The 18,798-nt window shown below is 45.0% G+C and overlaps 1 protein-coding gene across 1 annotated transcript; it reads left to right on the top strand.

Moving 5' to 3' along the window:
- Positions 1-824: 824 nt before the first annotated feature.
- Positions 825-16,448, top strand: SSTR3 (somatostatin receptor 3). Its single transcript, XM_048502272.1, has 2 exons — positions 825-1,641; positions 13,616-16,448. Exon 2 carries the CDS (start codon positions 13,657-13,659, stop codon positions 14,893-14,895), a length of 1,239 nt encoding a protein of 412 aa, XP_048358229.1. The 5' UTR covers positions 825-1,641; positions 13,616-13,656; the 3' UTR covers positions 14,896-16,448.
- Positions 16,449-18,798: the final 2,350 nt, after the last annotated feature.

Genomic DNA, 18,798 nt, shown 5'->3' with positions numbered 1-18,798 from the left:
TAATGATGATGATGATGATGACGACGACGACAGCAACAGCAGCAGCAGCAGCAACAGCAACAGCAACAACAATAACAATAAAGCATTAGGGGGGCGTGATCACCTGCAGTGATCACGTGGCGAGCAGCAGTGGCGTAGGAGGTTAAGAGCTCCTGTATCTAACCTGGAGGAACCGGGTTTGATTCTCAGCTCTGCCACCTGAGCTGTGGAGGCTTATCTGGGGAATTCAGATTAGCCTGTACACTCCCACACACGCCAGCTGGGTGACCTTGGGCTAGTCACAGCTTCTCTGAGCTCTCTCAGCCCTACCCACCTCACAGGGTGTTTGTTGTGAGGGGGGAAGGGCAAGGAGATTGTCAGCCCCTTTGAGTCTCCTACAGGAGAGAAAGGGGGGATATAAATCTAAACTCTTCTTCTTCTTTATGCCTGCTGGTGGGTTTCCAGAGGTCCTTGGCTGACCAGTGACCTAAACAGCGTGCCAGATTGGACAGAACTTGGTCTGCCTCAGCAGGACCATTGCAGGGGCTTACCAAAAATCCAAGTCCCTTCATTCCAGCCTTCCTGTTCATTTCCGTTTCTGATGCCAAAAATGCAAAGCACTTGCATTTAGGCGTCCCTTGGGAAAAAATGCAGCCCTAAGGCACAGAGATACATACACCAGTTATGCAACATCCAATTAACAAAGGCTAAGTCAAATTGTATGAATTAAAAGAATGCTGAACTGCGGTTTATTATGGAGGCAGAAATGTGGAAGCAGAGAAGTGTCCCCACCTGTTCTGAATGCAAAGTCTGAAAACAACTTCAAAGGAGCCAGATGCAAAAATCCAGCACGCGCGGGGGAAGTTCAGCTCTACCCTCCTCACATATACCTTTCCTCGTTTCCTACGGCACGCCAGAACTGTTTCCACATTGCTCCTTTCCCCTTTCCTCTGCATTCACCTCTTCCCTTTTCCCTTTCCTGATCACCATCTGTCACCATTATGCTTCAACACCCCCTCATTTCCCCCTTTTCTCCTTCTTCCTCCCCCTCATTTCTCCCTCCCTTCCTCCTCTCTCTCTCTCTCTCTCTCTCTCTCTCTCTCTCTCTCTTGCTTTCTCTCCATCATAAGCACTCTGTCACTCCTCCTCATTCCTTTCCCCTCATTCTCTCTCTCTGAATCGTTCGTTCTCTCTTTCCCTCTTTCTCTTTCAGGCTCTCTCCTCTCCTCCTCCTCCCTTCTCCCCTCCAAGCCTTGGATTGGCTGGCGGTGGGACCATTCCCTGGAGTCACTGACATACAGCTTGATCTACCTAACCCTGTGAGAGGAGCCCTTCTCTTCAGCAGCAGGAGAGCTGGAGGGGGCAGCCTGGGCTCCACTCAGCGAGACTGGCAGACTGCCTTCTTACCTGCATCAAGAGAGCAGGTGGGAGAGGGCCAGCAGCAGCCAGATGTGGGGGCACAGGGGGTATGAGGAGGGGAGCCCCCCTGGAGCTGCAGGAGGAAGAGAGGGACTCCGGGATTTCAAAGGAGGAAAAATGGGCAAGAAGGCATTTCTGACCCCTGCCAAAGACTCAGGATTCAAGCTGTTTTTAAAGAGGAAGAAATGAAAATATGAAACATTCTCCTGGGGAGTGAAGGGAAAATATCTGTTCCTTGGATAGGTGAGTATTGGGCAAACACGCCTCCTCTTCTTGGCTGCTCCCTCCCACTCATTTTACTGCATGCAAAAGTTTACTTTGGCATCCTATATTGCTCTTTGCTGTTTCTCCTTTGCGCCATCCCTTCCAGCTTCTAAGAGATCTATAGGTTTTTTAAAACAGGCATGGGGGGTGGGGGTGGAATTGAAAAGAACCGGGATGGGGAGACAAGTAACCAGACTTGGATAAAGCTGATGTCTCTTTTGGAGAACCTGAATTGCCTTGCCATTGGCTTGTGTTCTTCAGGTCTGTTTGCTACACCCACCTGTTGTTCTCCATGACAGACGCTGTGTTGCAATCTGCAAGTGTTCCCTTCAGAAAAGTTCCAGCGTCTTCAATAGGGTTGTTGTGGAGTAGCTGATTTGCAGATTGCTGTCTGGGATTGCAAACCATTTGGGGCAGAGATGGTTTGTGGCATGGAGGAACGATGGTACGGAACTGGAACTTCCTAGCACCACTGTAACAACAAAAGAGAGTGAAGGGTCCACATATTGATGTCTGCATATACTGGCACGAGGAATTATGGGCAGTGTGGAAGAGATAACATACTGATTTGGGAGATGGATTACGGGTAATTACCAAACTAGTACCGAGCAGACCAAGGTTCAAGTCCCCACAATGCCATGAAGCTTAGTGGGTGACCTTGGGCCGATCACAAGCTAACCTAATAGGGAAGTTGTTGTAAGAATAAACGGGAGGATGCGGAAATGATGTTGCAAACTGTTTTTCCTCACAAGCTGGATATAAATCACTAAATAAATAAACAACAAGGATCCCGATTAGGTTATAAATCTTTGCTCATGTACATGTGAATCCCACTAAAATCCCTGAAGATCTTTGATTCTTTATAAAGATTTATTAACACAATGCTGGTTTTCCATTTAATCCAGAGGGATTAGTACGATGCTGGAGGTCTTTGTGGATTCTGCAGCCTAAATAAACGTATGCATATACATAGAGCATATGCCGTTCCTACTGCCAGGACTCTTATCTTTTTCCTCTCTTGCCCTTTGATGTGCTGATAAAATGGTTAGAATGGGGTTTAATTTCCAAAAGAGCTCTTGATTTAATTTGAACTGCTGTACAAAATGGAGTCTAATCACTGGAGGTTCCTCAATATGGGTATATCACAAGTACTTACAGCCAACCCAAGACAGTGAGGTTTCGCTGGATAGATTCTGTACATGCATAATTCATGCCCCAAGGAACCTACAGAGTAAGGGTGTGTCTGCACAAGTTCTCTGAGTTGATTGGAAGTACCCATAAAGCACACCTGCTACGTCTCATTTCAGACTTTTACTGTAGACTAATTACATGTGTGGGATAAATGCGGTTGTTGCTAATTTGCAGCATGGCATCCAAATGTTTTCCCTCAAGGCAGCATTTCTGTATTGCTGCTGCAGAGAGATTATATTTTCAAACAGCAATATTTTCTCTATGGGAAAAATGCAACCCTTCCCCAGCCAAATCAATACATTGCAATTAGGAGTGCTCTCTGGAATATGAATGTGCGTCTCACAGACCAGTAATGGGTGGAGCTTATAACATCACCAGTGGCAAGAGAACTCCATTCCCCACCTTCGCTGCCCACAATTTGCTAAGTTAAACGGCACTGTAACATTTGCTATGGACTCTCACAGTGTGCAGTCCACTGCTGGAACACTTATCTAGGACTTGCTTTAAAAAACAAAACATATGCATATATTTTAAAAATTAATGTAAAGCAAACCAACCCAAGGTCACTTCCTTCCCACCATGTTGTCCTGTCCACTTCAAGATATGTTCCCCAAAACTTTTAGAGGAAATGTTGCTGCTGGGAGTGCAAAGCCAACCCTGATATTTGCAATTAAACGGAAAGAAACATAGAGATTAAAGGCCTGCAAAACGCCTCGAGTTGGATGTTTTGGTGGAGCAAGGGAAAAGATTCCAGATACTGTCTTTCCACTTGCATTATTCTCCTCCCACCTCCTTGAATTAGTCCAGTGTTTCCCCAAACTGTGGTTCCCAACTAGGATTGCCAACTCTGGCTTGAGATATTCCTGGAGATTTGGAGGTGTGCGTGGCGATGGTGGAGTTTGGGGCGGGTGTTCAGTGGGGATGTGATGCCGTACATGCTGCCATTTCCTCCAGAGGAACTGAATTCTGTAACGTGTAGTATTTTGCAGTTTTATTGATTTGTGCATTCTGTTTTGTTTTTTAAGACACCATACCAAGTAAATCTGGACTTGTCGATCACCGTACTAAAAAGGCTGGGAAACACTAATTTAGTCCATCCTCTTTTCACAGCAGTCCCCTTTTCCAGTTATGCTTTCAGTGCTATTTCTGGGAGTCTTGAAATTCTCTTTCCAAAGCAGTTTCCAAATCTAAAAGGTCAGAACAAGAACCCGTGACTAAAATTGTCTGTGGCCCCCTGTCGATTTCAACTGTATTCTCACTCATGCCATTTCTGAACTGCTCTTATAATGTCAAGTTGAAGAAAAGCTGCTATACAGTTAGCGAGATAACAGCGAGTTTCCTGTTCTAGCTTCACGAAGGGCAAAAAGGTGAGCAGAGCAGATTAGAATCCTGTCATCAAGATTATTACCCTTTATTCCTTTGACTCCATAGAAAAGGCTTGCATTTTTATGCTCTCTCTTTATAGCACTCATTGCAAAAACAATGTCTCCGTATAGGGAAAAAAAAGAAGAAATTGCACAAGTTACAGGTTGATCATTGCCTGGAATGCAGAATCACTGAGATACGTACATTCAATTCTGCCCCCGCCACCCCACCCCACCCCCCAACATCTTTGTGATGAGAAGTAAACTCAGTCCCTGTTGAAATGTTACACACATGCAATCCTCTAGTCTAGTGAGGGGGTGTGGGGGTGCCCCACAAGAGAAATTGGCAATTAGCTTATTGTTATAATATTATGACAGTCTATCCTGCTCTTTGAATTCCCTGCTTTTATTGTTGTTTTTTAATTAAATTTCTTGTCCCTTTCATTGTCTTTCCTTATATCTCTGCAATGACAGGAGCTGTAAAAATTTTCCAAAATGAATGCAGGAATTCAGAGACTTCAATAGATGGATCATTGTAACACTGTAATAATGCATCCATTCCTTATTTAAAACCTCTCTATGGTGAGTTTCGGGCAAGGAAAATGGTGCTCATCTGTTTGGAACTGGGAAGATCCAGATATCCCGACCACATAGGCTCCAACCTGCTTTTGCTTTAATCTTTCCCAAAACATGACAACAAAACAGTTTTGGAAAAGATCACTGAAAAGAGGGGGAAAGGCTTAGAGGTGTAAGGAATCACCACCTACTGAGGGAAAGTGAGCAAAAATCCCACTTCCCAATAGGACCCAAGATGGGCCAAACTTGTAAGTGGCCAATAACAGGCTGCATTGAAATCCCAAGCCCCAGTACAGAGGCCAAGTCTGCTGGTTCAGTACTGAACTCCTGGGATATCTTGAGGATACCCTGCAATCATAACAGTCATGTGAACGGCCTAGGAGTTCAACTCTTGACACCTTTCCATACCCAATGGTTTTACTCAATAAGTCAAATTACTGGAAAAGGAAGATACTGGTTTCTTTCCCCTTGCCAAGGACAATTTACTTTGCTGAAAAATAATGTTTGTTTCATTATATTTGAAACCTTATAAGCTTGGAATGTTCAGAACTGGGATTGAAGGACATCAGGTTTCTGATCTCATATCCCTGCAGTATTACAGTGACCTTGATATCTTCACAGAAGATCTATAACACCTGCATCTTACTTATTTACAGTACAAAATATGTTTTCCATCACATGCACACACACACACACACACAAACAATATAGTGGTCTTTAACCCATAGGCAAGGACCCTCAGGTGGGTCACACAGTCATTAATCCTTACAGAACCAGCTTTTTCTTTGACATGTTAGGAAGGACCTAATGGTAATACAGATGCACAGAGAGCAAGATATCCACATTTCCTGCCTCTGTTTGCACAAATGCTCTGCCAAGCGGCAGGATGAAGAGGTAATTCATTGGCATAGAAGATTCATCTTGTTACTATGGGCAAGTTCTTAGACAAACACTCTCTTCAAAAGCTCTCCCTTGCTCTTTCTCTCTTCATTTGACCAGGCCATGCTAGATAGTCTTTTACTACTTTGCATCTGATTGCTGGGAAGAGTCCATTCTCTGCACTGGCAAAATCATTGTCCAATTGGCACCTTCTCCTCCTGTCACATGACTGTAGTGTCACATGGTTTACTGCCACATGGTGGCAACTAACCATGCCCTGCGTTGCTACCTGAACCTTACAGGTGGGTCCCAAGTCTCTATAGCACTAGTAACTGCACCATCCTGGAATGATTGAAAGAGACACATTGGCCACAACTTGCTTTTGCTTATAAGGGTGGATTTTATTTTCAGTTTATGATGGCAACGTTTTCTTCAGGAACCTATCAATAACTATTTACCTTTCAAACATACAGACAAGCTTATACCTACTATGGTTAAAAATTTGAAAAGGTGGTGACTCCTGCCAGTATTCCGTATCTCTGTATAGTGCACATCTCTCTGTTTCTATATATAGAAGAAGAAGAAGAAGAAGAAGAAGAAGAAGAAGAAGAAGAAGAAGAAGAAGAAGAAGAAGAAGAAGAAGAAGAAGAAGAAGAAGTAGTAGTAGTATTTATATCCCTCTCTTTCTCTCCTGCAAGGAGACTCAAAGGGGCTTACAAACTCTTCTCCCTTCCCCCCACAACAATAAACACCCGGTGAGGTAGGTGGGGCTGAGAGAGCTCAGAAGAACTGTGACTAGCCCAAGGTCACCCAGCTGGCAAGTGTTGGAGTGCACAAGCTCATCTAGTTCACCAGATAAACTTCCGCAGCTTAAGTGGCAGAGCAGGGAATCAAACCCGGTTCTCCAGATTAGAGCACACCTGCTCTTAACCACTATACCAAGCTGGCTCTGGACAAACCTCATGCAGCCAGGGTCAGTTACTCTTGCCCTACTTCCAGGCAGGGGGTAAGGGGAGGTAAGGCAGGCCTACAAGCTTATGCAAGTGAAGCATTTCCTTTTTTGTTTAGGTCAGTACTGTGTACCTATAGTATGGTTAGAACGAACAGAATTAAGCTCTAGCCTCTAATATGCAGGTACTATATGGAAACAACAACGATTAGCCACACACATACCCAGTCTGCCTCTCATGGGTCCTAAGAAAGAACAGAAAAACTCAGGACATATACTAAATTATGCCATATGCTAATTTTATTACATATACGGAGGGCACTGACAGAATTTGTTTTACAACCAATATTCAGAAATCCAACTGGAGTTTTAAAATGAGATACAATCCAATTCTGAACGTTTTCCGCACATCCTTAGTTTATATACAAATTAGGGTGGTTGGTTTTTTTTAAATGAAGGCCATAGCAAATCTAGTAAAGGAAAAAACCAGACCATAAGGTTCCTTTACCAGAAGGTTTCATCCAGGCCTTTAGCCCCCACCAAAGGCTTCCTTTCAGCTGCAGAACCACCTCTGGAATCAGCCTGCTTCCAAGATAAGCAATTATATATGCTTGCTGCGGGTAAAACCACCAAAAATTAATAATAATTAAAAAAAATAGAAGCAGAAAGAAAGCTGATTAGTTGTCCCTTTCCTCGACCAGAACAAGACAATGAGATCTGGGTTTTGCTTGATCTAATATCAGGAAACTCCAATGATGGGATTTCCTCAGAAGATTGGTGATGTTGCTGTGCTGTGATCATTTATCCAAATGACTTTGGAAATATAGCCAGACGACTGGAAAAAAAAAACCCAGAAGAGTTCTTCGTACTGGCTTATAGTGGCATAGAACTGCTTGAAAAATCATTCCACGGATATAGATAATAAGGGGTTTTGAAAAGCAAAGATTTCGATAATGAAGGGTTTCTTGTACTAGGACACTATTTCCGGAGTCTCAGTTCAATTTCCCATGATTCAGTTTCTTCCCACATTGTTTCTCCAAACAATTCAGTTCCCACATTGAAAGCAGCTCCATCCTAATCTAGTTAAATGGCTGCTTAAGAAAGGAACATTAAAAGGGGAAATATCAGCAAAGATGATACGTTGTAAAGACCTCCTATGGTGTAAACTGGTTTTCAAAAAAGCAAGCAAGCAAACTTGCATAACATAGTACCATATACGGCTAAGAAGAGGATGATGAAGGCATATAACCTATTTTTGTGAAAGACTAGTAGTGCTGCAATGGAAACAGAAATCGTGACACTTTAAAGTCTAACAAAAATGTTCAGCATACATTTTCAGATTGGAAGAAGTGAGTTCTGATTCATGAAAATGTATGTTGGAGTAAACTTTGTTAGTCTTCAAAGCACTCTGTGGTGCTGACCACAGAATTATTGAGTTGGAAAAGGCCCCAAGGGCCATCAAGTCCAACCCCCTGCAATGCAGGAATAAACAATCAAAACTCTTCTGACAGATGGCCATCCAGCCTCTGTTTAAAAACCTCCAAAGAAGGAAACTCCACCACACTCCAAAGTAGTGCATTCCACTGTCCAAAAGCCCTTACTGTCAGGAAGAAATCACTCCTTGATTTCTGTTATACTTTGATGCAATATAGGCTAACAAGTGCAGACACCAAACTGTTTCAACACCACATTCAGGGCACATTACAAAGTTTGCTTGCACAGACCATGTACCGATGAGCCATACATTCACACTACACACCATTCAGTGTAGGCAAGGGCAGTTTGCTTAAGTTTCCACAGAATGGGTTGGCTATCTAATGTATTCTGTTCATCCGTGTAATTCAGCAGCAATTCTAGGAATAATTTAAGAGGTGCTGTGTGAGCAGTAAGGTAAACAGAGTGCTTTGCATAGAAAACGTATTATGTAAATAATATGGCTTTATGACTAGAATAATCCAGGATAGCCTGGTCTTGTCAGATCTCAGAAGCTAAACAAGGTTGCCCATGATTAGGACTTGGACCACCATGATTAGGACTTGGACCACGAAGAAATACCAGGGTCACTATGCAGTTGCAGGCAATGACAAACCACTTCTGAACGTCTCTTGCCTTGAATTCTAAGTCACTATAAGATAACTGCAGAGAGCATTATAGGATGCCAAACTAGAAGGCAAACAAGTTATTGCTATTGCTATTGTTACAATTAAAATAAAAATATAACCCTTGAGCCAAGATGCTTCCAGTCTGTAAATATAGGATCCTCCTAGACTAGTATCCTATTTCTCCACAGTAGCAGACTAAACGCTTCCTGAGAAGAACAGTTGGTTTTTACAAACCACTTTCTCTACCTTTAAGGAGTCTCAAAGCAGCTTACAATCTCCTTCCCTTCCCCTTTCCACAACAGACACCTTGGGCCTTTCCCCACTTTTGATTTGTGGCACGCCACTCCCAGTGCGAGCGATTTCCGGCGCGGGGTCGTGTTCTCTACTGCCCCGCGCTCTGCGCTCTGCACGGGGCAGTCAGAAGGCGCCAGGGTCGTGTTCCCTACTGCCCCCCGCTCTGCGGGGGGCAGTCAGAAGGTGCCATTTCTTCCAGCGTCAGAAATGATGCACGCTGAAGGGACGTTGGAGCGCAGAGTCGGGGCAGCTGCGTTGTCGCCGCCCGGACTCGTGGGGGAAAGGCACTGCTGGACCACGTGCTATTTGGGGGCAGTAGCGCGCAGCAAACGGTAAGTGGGGAAAGGGCCCTTGTGAGGTAGGTGGAGCTGAGAGAGTTCTGAGAGAACTGTGACTAGCTCAAAGTCACCCAGCAGGCTTCTGTGGAGGAGTGAGGAAACAAATCTGATTCACCTCTCATGTACAGAAGTGGGGGAGGAGTAGACCTAGCTGTGGAGCTGACACAATCATGTGGGCGTGAGTGCCCACCCTGCCAGTACAAGGGACAAATGTGCCAGCAGAGGGCCCAACACTTGGGCGGCCAGGCACCCCTCAACCCCTCCGCTACAAAAGCCAGAAATTCCAGCTGCATTGGGGCTGCGCTACTGGGCCAAGTGGGCCAGGGTGTTCCGGGGGGAGGGGGGAAGGGTAGAGCAGACTTGTCCTGAATGTCTTGACAATGGCTTGCATACATTATTATAAAAGAGGAAGAAAGATGTCTGTTTTCATAAATTGGTATCATTTCTATCCCCTCCTCATCTTTTTAACCACAAAGCCCCAAATGTGTTATCCTTTTCTCATTCAGGAAGCACTGCAAGCCCTTGATTATTTTGGTTGTCACTTTCTGCACCTTTGCCATCATTATGATATCCTTTTTGAAATGGAGGTGATCATAATTGTACACCACATATCAAAAAGGATAGAAGGTTGTGTGTAACTCTTTTCTCATATGCAGCTGCCAACCGAGTCAGACTACAGGGCCATCTAATGCTAAACCAAGATTCATAGCTCTGCTCCAAGCTTTCCAGGCAAAGGTTTTTCCCAGTCTTACTTATGGAAATCCTGTAACTGGTGAGGCTTCCTACATGCAAACATGTGCTGTACCATGAAACATTGCGCTAAAAATCTCACAGGTATTCCTGGACAAAAGGTTGGATGCAGCATCCGTGTGCACAATTTCATATCACCTGTCTTGAATTTCAAACTTTTTTTACCCAAACCCAAGGAAATGGCAAGAGAAATGGTTTTAAATTTTGGGGGGAAGGAACAGAGAGGTGACACTACAAGCAACAGAGTTGTATGCTAAACAAACAAACAAACAAAGGAATCATAGACTCATAAGCAGATTCCGCATGGGCCAAAAACAGTGGTGTGAAAATGGGGTGAAAACAGTGCAAATTGGTTTAAAAGGGTTTTCACACCATTTTCACTCTGCTGTTTTTGGCCCATGTGGAATCTGCCATAGAGTTGGAAGGGGGAAGGACATGTGGATTTATGCATTTGGAGCAATCAGCATATCCAAAGCTTTTGGTTCATTCATTTCAGAACGACCCAGTAAACTTCCCCACTGAATTTCCAAAAAGGAACTGGGCTACATCTGCCTATGAACTCGTGTAAATATGGTCCAGCAGAGAAACATAGAGCATAGAGTTTTCCTGCTGATCCATTTGCTAGAAACGTTCCATCAAATTTGTCCAAATTTGATGGCAAAAGTTTCTCATAGTTGGGAATGCATTAGCTGCTCCCCTATTGCTTGGTACAGCAATAACTCCCATATTCCAAATTGAGCACTGTTGTAATGCCAACTAAAGAGTAAAGGGTAATCATACCTTTCTACATATTAACATAGCTTAAGGAACGAAACCACACCAAAGACTAGCAGGGGCTCTGCATTTATGACATATGGAGCATAATGATCAATCCAGCCGGGGTCTGGAGTGTCATAGTAACTACCTAAAGGCTACTGGCTAAATGACCTAGCAACAATTAGTTCAGTGAGAATGCGGGAACAACCAATCCATGTCCTGCTGAATGGGCTTGCATGTCTTAGAGGCACTGCCCCAAGTTCTCCTCCTGACAGCGTTTGGGAGGAATAGACCCTGAGATTTATTTTATTTATTTATTTATTGTATTTGTATACCGCCCTCCCCGAAGGCTCAGGGCGGTTTCCAACAAAATAAAAGGTTAAAACATCATATATATAAATTAATTAAAATACATAAAATATTAGACTAAAGATGATTTGTGGCATGATTTGGATTTAGCATTAAGAATCATGGACACTGAAGAATGGGGCAAAATAGACTGAAGATAAATTGGAAGTGGATTTCCAGCCAGGCTGTTGTAGGAGACTGGATACGGGGCTCATATCTCCTTGAGCTGAAATATCTGCAATGGATGCACATTTGCTTCCAGCCACAATTAAAAATGTTGGTTGTTAATAAACTCTTTTAAAAATGTTAATTTGTACCCTTTAAGCCCTAAATTGTTTGGAGGCAGGGTACCTAAAGGATTTCTTCTGTACTGACCAAACAGCCTGTTAAGATCTGCTTCCCAAGCCATGCTCTCTGCTGGTGACTGCAGAGGTGCAGCAACTGGTGGCCCCTGACTTTCACCATGTTCTCTCCCTTGAGGTGCACCTGTCATATAGATTGTTCTCCTTTAGATGCCAAGCCAAAACATCGCTGTCCATCCTGGTTTAACTAACATAGCTTAAGGAACGAAACCACACCAAAGACTAGCCTATTTTTCAAATGTTTTATAGTCTGCTTCTAGTATGAGAAATGTTTTACAGGGTTTTGGGACAGGTGCTCAGTAGTCAGGAATGGAAGGAGAGGAAACTGCACACGGGGCATGACCTGCCTGCGCGCACCCCCCGCCCACTCCACGTCCAATCCTCCCATGCCCCGCCTCTGGGAGGGGGGGGTCGATTTTTCACCCCCCTGTGAAGCCAATGGCGCGTGCTCAGGGTGTGGTGCCCTCCCTATCCCATAGCAGCTTCGCCACTGTCAATAGTTGTTCTGTACTGTTTCTATGTCCCTGCCTTGTTTTAATGACTTGTACAAAACACTGAAAATTTATGCTGCTCATTTTTTGTGGTTTAGGCATTGTTTGTACTTGTGACCTACCTTAATCAGGTAGTGTTGCCAACTCTGAGCTGGGAATTAGTGGAGATTTATGGGAGTGAAGCCTAGGGAGGCTGGCATTGGGGAACGAGAGGGGCCTCAGCAAGGTATAATGCCGAAGAGTCCACCCTGCAGTACATCTGTTTTCTCCTGGGAAAGTGATCTCTGTACTCTGGAGAGAAGCTGTAATTCCAGGGAATCTCCAGGCTGTACCTGGAGGTTGGCAAGCCTATAAGCAGGTCAGCAGAGAGATGGCATATAAAATTACCCAAAATCCAAACCTAGTATTGCTGCAGCATCATTTCATATGTAATGCTGAGACCAGTTGTTATATGGACCTTTCTGTCAAATTTATCCCTATTTTCCTTAGTAGGCCAATGGTCCAGTCTGATTAGAAGAAGAAGAGTTTGGATTTATACCCCATCTTTCTCTCCTGTAAGGAGACTCAAGGTGGCTGACAAACTCCTTTCCCTTCCCCTCCCCACAACAGACACCTTGTGAGGTAGGTGGGGCTGCCAGAGTCCTGAGACAACTGTGACTAGCCCAAGGTAACTCAGCAGGAATGTAGGAGTGCAGGAACACCTCTGGTTCACCAGATAAGCCTCTGCCACTCAGGTGGAGGAGTGGGGAATCAAACCCAGTTCTCCAGATTAGAATCCACCTGCTCTTAACCACTACATCACACTGGCTCTCTCGTGACTACCTTCACACTGGTGATACAGCACAGACAAAAAGTGGCCCTGCCAGTGTGCACCATCTTGCTGCTCTTGCTAGCTTCTGTTTCCATTTCTTCTTCTCCTTCAAGCTTCTCTAAGGCGGTTTCCACACGGCCAAAAAACAGCATCCTAGGGATGGAAAAAACACCGTCCCGGGGCGCTGTTTGCACAGCACGCCGTGTGCCAGCTCCCGAAACGGCAGGAAAACAGCACTTTTGAAACTCGCTCAGGGAGCGAGATTTCCCAAAATCTCCATCTTCCACCCAGTGCGGTGCATCGGGACTGCCCGCATGAAGCCGTGCAACTCCACTGGTTTCATTTAAGCCGGCGGGAAGCCGCTGCCTCTGGCCAGGCAGAAATGGCCTAAAGGCTTAGTTGCTATTTCCAGTTCACATTATGCCAAGCCAGAACACACAGAGGTCAGAAACAGGCAGCATCTGGGCCAAAGTTCAAATTTCTGTGGGATGCCACCTGGCCCCTTAGTTGCCAGAGGCAGGCAATACGAGGGTGTGACTGAAGCAATGAGATTTGGCAGCAGGCTGACTGGGCCCTCAACCTTCACTGACCACTGGTTTGTCAAAGGAAGTCTGTAGCAGAATTGGTGACTGGGCCTGAAATCCAAACTCCTATCTCCACTTCTCATTCTGTCTCTAGTTATACCTGAAGCTGTGAATTATGAAGCACTAATTTTTCTTTTTTCTGTTTTTCCCAACCATAGACACCCAACCAGGCCAGAGTGATAATCGCCACTGTTCTGCCATGGACAGTTTCAACTTCTCAACCACTTCTTGGGAGGAGAATTCAACAGCTACCAGCACACTCTTTATTTCTGGGAACCTGTCCTTACCTGTGAGTCTTGGTGTTGACGTCAGCGGTGTCCTCATCCCTCTGGTTTACCTCATAGTCTGTGTGGGAGGGCTAGCTGGAAACTCCCTGGTTATCTATGTGGTTTTGTGCCATTCAGTGAGTGAATCGGTGACTAACGTCTACATCCTCAACTTGGCGTTGGCAGATGAACTCTTCATGCTCGGCTTACCCTTCCTGGCGGCCCAAAATGCATTGTCCTATTGGCCTTTTGGTTCATTCATGTGCCGGCTAGTGATGGCTGTGGATGCCATCAACCAGTTCACTAGCATTTTTTGTCTAACTGTGATGAGCGTCGACCGTTATTTGGCAGTGGTGCATCCAGGGAAGTCGTCAAAATGGAGGACAGCACGTGTGGCTAAGGTGGTTAGTGCCACAGTGTGGATGCTCTCTTCAGTGGTGGTGTTGCCAGTAGTGGTGTTCTCAGACGTTCCTCTGGGCATGAGCACTTGCCATATCCAGTGGCCTGAGCCAGCTTCCGTATGGAGAACTGGGTTCATTGTCTACACAGCTGCACTTGGCTTCTTTGGGCCACTGCTGGTAATCTGTCTATGTTACTTACTTATTGTCGTCAAGGTTCGATCCTCAGGCAGAAAAGTGCGAGCACTGACAGCCAAGCGCAAGCGCTCTGAACGCAGAGTCACACGCATGGTGGTGGCTGTGGTGGCTGTCTTTGTCTTATGCTGGCTGCCGTTTTACGTGCTCAACATCATCAACGTCATCTGGCCTCTGCCCGAGGAACCGTCCCTTTTCGGCATCTACTTCCTGGTTGTGGTGCTGCCCTATGCTAACAGCTGTGCCAATCCCATCATTTACGGTTTCCTCTCCTACCGCTTCAAGCAGGGTTTCCGCAGGGCCATCCTGAGACCCTCCCGCCGAGTCCAGAGCCAAGAAGTAGCAGCCGCAGCAACAACACCAGACAAAATGGAAGAAGAGGAAGAGGAGGAGGAGGAGGAAGAAGAAGAAGAAGAAATGAAAACAGGAGTGATGGAGGTCAGCAAGATCACCCAGAATGGCAGTGGCGGACAGGAATGTATCCCAAGCAGCGGAGCAGGAGGCAGTGAACAAAAACCACTTCCCGAGGATCCTGTTAGTTGTGAGAAACCCAGAGTTATAAACACCAGCTACTTGTAGTGACAAGAAAGGGGCTTCCCTTCTCTTCCTCATAACTGCTCCAGGCTCAGCTCATGAGGCTTAATCAACATCTGTGATTCAAGGCTTTCCCCAAGCATGGCGAGAAGTGAGAAAGGCATATAGAAAGCTTTCAAGTGCAGAAGCAAGAACCAATACAGTCATTTACAATGACCATTCTGTAGCAATGATTGCTAGTTAGAACAAAGGCTTCTAGGATTTGGTTTGGGTGAAGGGTTTCTGTTCATCTGACATTATGCTAACTAAACTTCCTTCGTTACTCTACAGCTTTAGTATACCTTTCCAACGTTTCACAGATGAAAACAGAGAGATTTGTGTATTTAGTTTCACAACCAAGGATAGCTATTAAGTGTCTCCCTCACGCCACTAATACACATCGCTGATGGCTGTCCCCTACAGCACTGCATCCTATATTCATTTATCCCGCAGCAGCCGAGCCCATACTCGCAGCTGAAGAAAGATGTGTTAATAATGTGGCCGTAGCAGGTTTGTTTTTTCTAAAAAGCCTTAACAGAATTTTAATCTCATAATGGGAATAAGCTGCAAATCAAACACACTTAGTGATGTTCATCATCTGGAAAGGTAACTGTGGTGAAGAGGGAAGCAAGACAGGCATACATGAGCTCTCGCTAAAAATAAATAAATAAAATCTGACAAAACCTCCTCCAAAGGAAGGGCAGAAACAAAACACTAAGGACAAGGACCAGAAAAGGGATTGTTGAATCAAATGAGGGGTTGGGGGCCATAAACATTTCAAGAGCTCGTGTTAATGTCACAGTTAGAAAATGCAACCCAGAGATTTCTTGGATAAAATCACACTTTTCTCATGAACTCTCTAGAGTAGCGGTTAGAGGTTGAACATGGACAGGGGAACCCAGAATGAAATATTTCTTCAGGCAGTTGGCTTTCCGCGTTACCTCGCACCGGTTATTCTCTCTCTTGTGCCAATGGGCCTTGTGCCGATTACTCTCTCTCAGCCTTGTCCCAATTACTTTCTCTCAGCCTAACCTACCTCACAGGGTTGTTGTGAGGATCAAATAGAGTACAGGAGAATCATTAAGGTTGTCAACCGACTTGTGGAAAAATGTTCTGTCATCTTAATAGAGGCTTAATTTGTGGAAATGGGCAGTTGAAGCTTTTCATGGCATGGAGGTAACTTACATCTCTTTGTAAGTAACATTCCATTAGGCCTCTATTAAAGGGGCAACACATTTCTCCCCAGGCCAGCTGGTAGCCCTGGATTCACTGGAGAATAAAAATATGGCACTGTAATCCACATATGAGAGAAGCGTAGCTTGCTAGCTATTCTGTAAGCTTTAGTACATACTACAGGGAGGTAAAAGTGCTAACCTACCTTGCAGGGTTGCTGTGAGGACTACTGGCTGAGGTGGTATATGTGAAGTGTTTTCAGTGTTCTGAAGTACTATATAAATACAAAAGTGTTGCTGGTATCCTCACTGCTGTTTTACCTCAGTTCCAACATACAGACTATACTTGGGCCAGGTTATTTCAATAAAATATTCCTTTCAGTGTAAGGATTTGTGTTTGTAGCGTGCCCTTGTGGTAAATGTTGAAAGAAGAAGCAAGAAGAGTTTGTTTTATAAAGCATCCTTCCCCACCTCACCCTCACATACAAACTGACAAGTAACCACTTCCTCAGGAAGCAAACATGCATTTTTTTTCTCAAGAAGCGTAAAACCACTTGGTGATCCAAGAAACTATAATTCTTTGGTATTTCCTCCAATGTTTGTATCTGGCTTCTGGCTAGGTGCTTTGGTGGGGGTGGGTGGAGGTACGAAGTATTGTTGAAGACTCTTTCGCAAAACACAAATGCTTTGCACCGTGGAATGACTTTGAAACCACTGAAAAACCTTGCCTTGTTTCCCAGATTTACAGTACAGCACACAAATAAATTTAGGATTAAATATCAAACGTAAAGAGTGCTGGCATGTACAAAGATGTGATAAGAAGGAGTTTGCTGGTGGCAGCTATTACCCTCCTTTGCGTATGAAGAATTGAGATCTGATCAAACGTTTTGAAGATGCTAATCTAATTGGCTAGATTGGATGTGTAGATGTAAATGCTGGTGAAAAGGACACAGAGACTGAGGCCCCATTCCACACATGCAGAATAATGCACTTTCAATCCACTTTTGCAATTATTTGCAAGTGGATTTTGCTATTCCGCACAGTAAAATCCAGCTGCAGAGCACATTGAAAGTGGATTAAAAGTGCATTATTCTGCATGTGCGGAAGGGGCCACAGATTTTGGGGTGCTTGCTTAAAACATGCAGTGGTTTGGCTCCTTGATTACTTCAACATATTCAGAAGTATCTGTACAGGGCTGTATCTATACTACAGGCTTGAACAGGTCGAAAAAGCCTTTGCCCCAAAACCAAGAGCACTTTCCATCTAATACCTTTTAGTAGGACCAAGTCCTAGTTCCAACTAATACTTTTTACTAGGACCAAGCCCTAGTACTAGACCAAGTACTAGGACCTTTTACTAGGACCCATAACAATGTGTGAGCTTTCAAGTTCCCTAGAACTGTTCTTCAGGCTGGAGACCTGGAACTGCAGTTCCAGGGTGGGGGTACTAGGAATCTTCTACTAAGGTTCCAACAACACTTTCTGCTGCATATTGTGCTGTTGTTATTCTACAGCAGTGATGGCAAACCTTTTTGAGACCGAGTGCCCAAATTGCAACCCAAACCCCACTTATTTATCGCAAAGTGCCAACCCGGCCATTTAACCTGAATACTGAGGTTTTAGTTTAGAAAAAACTGGTTGGCTCCCTCTTCCTCTGCCCCACCTGCTTGAGCAGGGGCCAGCCTGCTCTAGCCTCCAGCAAGTCCCGTGCGCTCTGTGCCTCTCTAGCATCTCTGCCTCCTCTGCGTACCCCCCTCGGGCAGCAGCCACCCGGAGCACAAGCACCAGGCCCATCAGCCGAGTCCCTCTGCTCACCATGGTGTGCGCACGTCATGCTCAGTGGCCCAGGCCAGCCTAGATGTGTGTATAGGGGGGGTTATTTTCCACCCCCCGCATGATGAACTCTGTGCGCGGGCCCACAGAAAGGGCTCCAAGTGCCACCTCTGGCACCCATGCCATAGATTCGCCATCACTGTTCTACAGCAACAGGGTTGCCAGCTCCAGGATGGGAAATTCCTGGAACTTGGGGGGGGGGGGTAAAACCTAGGGAGGGTGGGGTTTAGGGAGGAAAGCCTTTGGAGAATGGCAACCTTATTTGCAACTGGATTGTCTTACCTAGGATAATCAAGTTGTGAATGACAGTTATAGGGCAATATCCAGTGGTGTATTAATGCAGTCTATAAATTGGGGTGGAGAGATTCTTGGGGGGAGGGGAGCCATACAGTTAAATTGGGCTAGAGGGCATAAAAAGTTAGGAGGGTCCACAGGCCTCAGGTAATCCTAAGACTCTCATGGGGTTGGATGCAGCCAACTTTTTCATTCAGTCTTGCTCAATCCCCTTTCTTACTTCAGCCTCCACTCCTTTTGTCCATGCAAATCCCATCATGCCCAGCACAGCCTTTTGGGTGGTCAAAATGGACCCCTCCCACTCTATTTCAGCAGTGGAAAAGGTAATGGATTCAACCCATAGGGTAGCGGCTATGTAGGGTTGCTATGTCCCCTTGGCCATTGGCAGTGGGTGGGAGTAGGGAGTCTGATTGCCAGCTCCAGATTGGGAAACTCCCAGAGATTTGTGGATGGAGCCTAATTTTTTAAAATGCATTTATTTGTTGCATTTGTACCCTACCAAATCTCCTGGAGGACTCAGGGCGGCTTACAATAAAAGTAGACTGCTCCTACTCTTAAAAAAAGAGTGTGTGTTGGGAGGACTTGGGAGGATAGGGACCTCAGTGGGGTAT

The sequence above is a fragment of the Sphaerodactylus townsendi genome, linkage group LG06 (genome assembly GCF_021028975.2).
Source record: "Sphaerodactylus townsendi isolate TG3544 linkage group LG06, MPM_Stown_v2.3, whole genome shotgun sequence".
Lineage (NCBI taxonomy): Eukaryota > Metazoa > Chordata > Lepidosauria > Squamata > Sphaerodactylidae > Sphaerodactylus > Sphaerodactylus townsendi.
Note: the sequence above shows the minus strand (reverse complement) of the source record. Positions and strands in the feature narration are given on the sequence as shown.

Excerpts from the sequence above, each read along its gene's own strand:
- SSTR3 (XM_048502272.1), top strand. The coding sequence starts at position 13,657 with ATGGACAGTTTCAACTTCTCAACCACTTCTTGGGAGGAGAATTCAACA.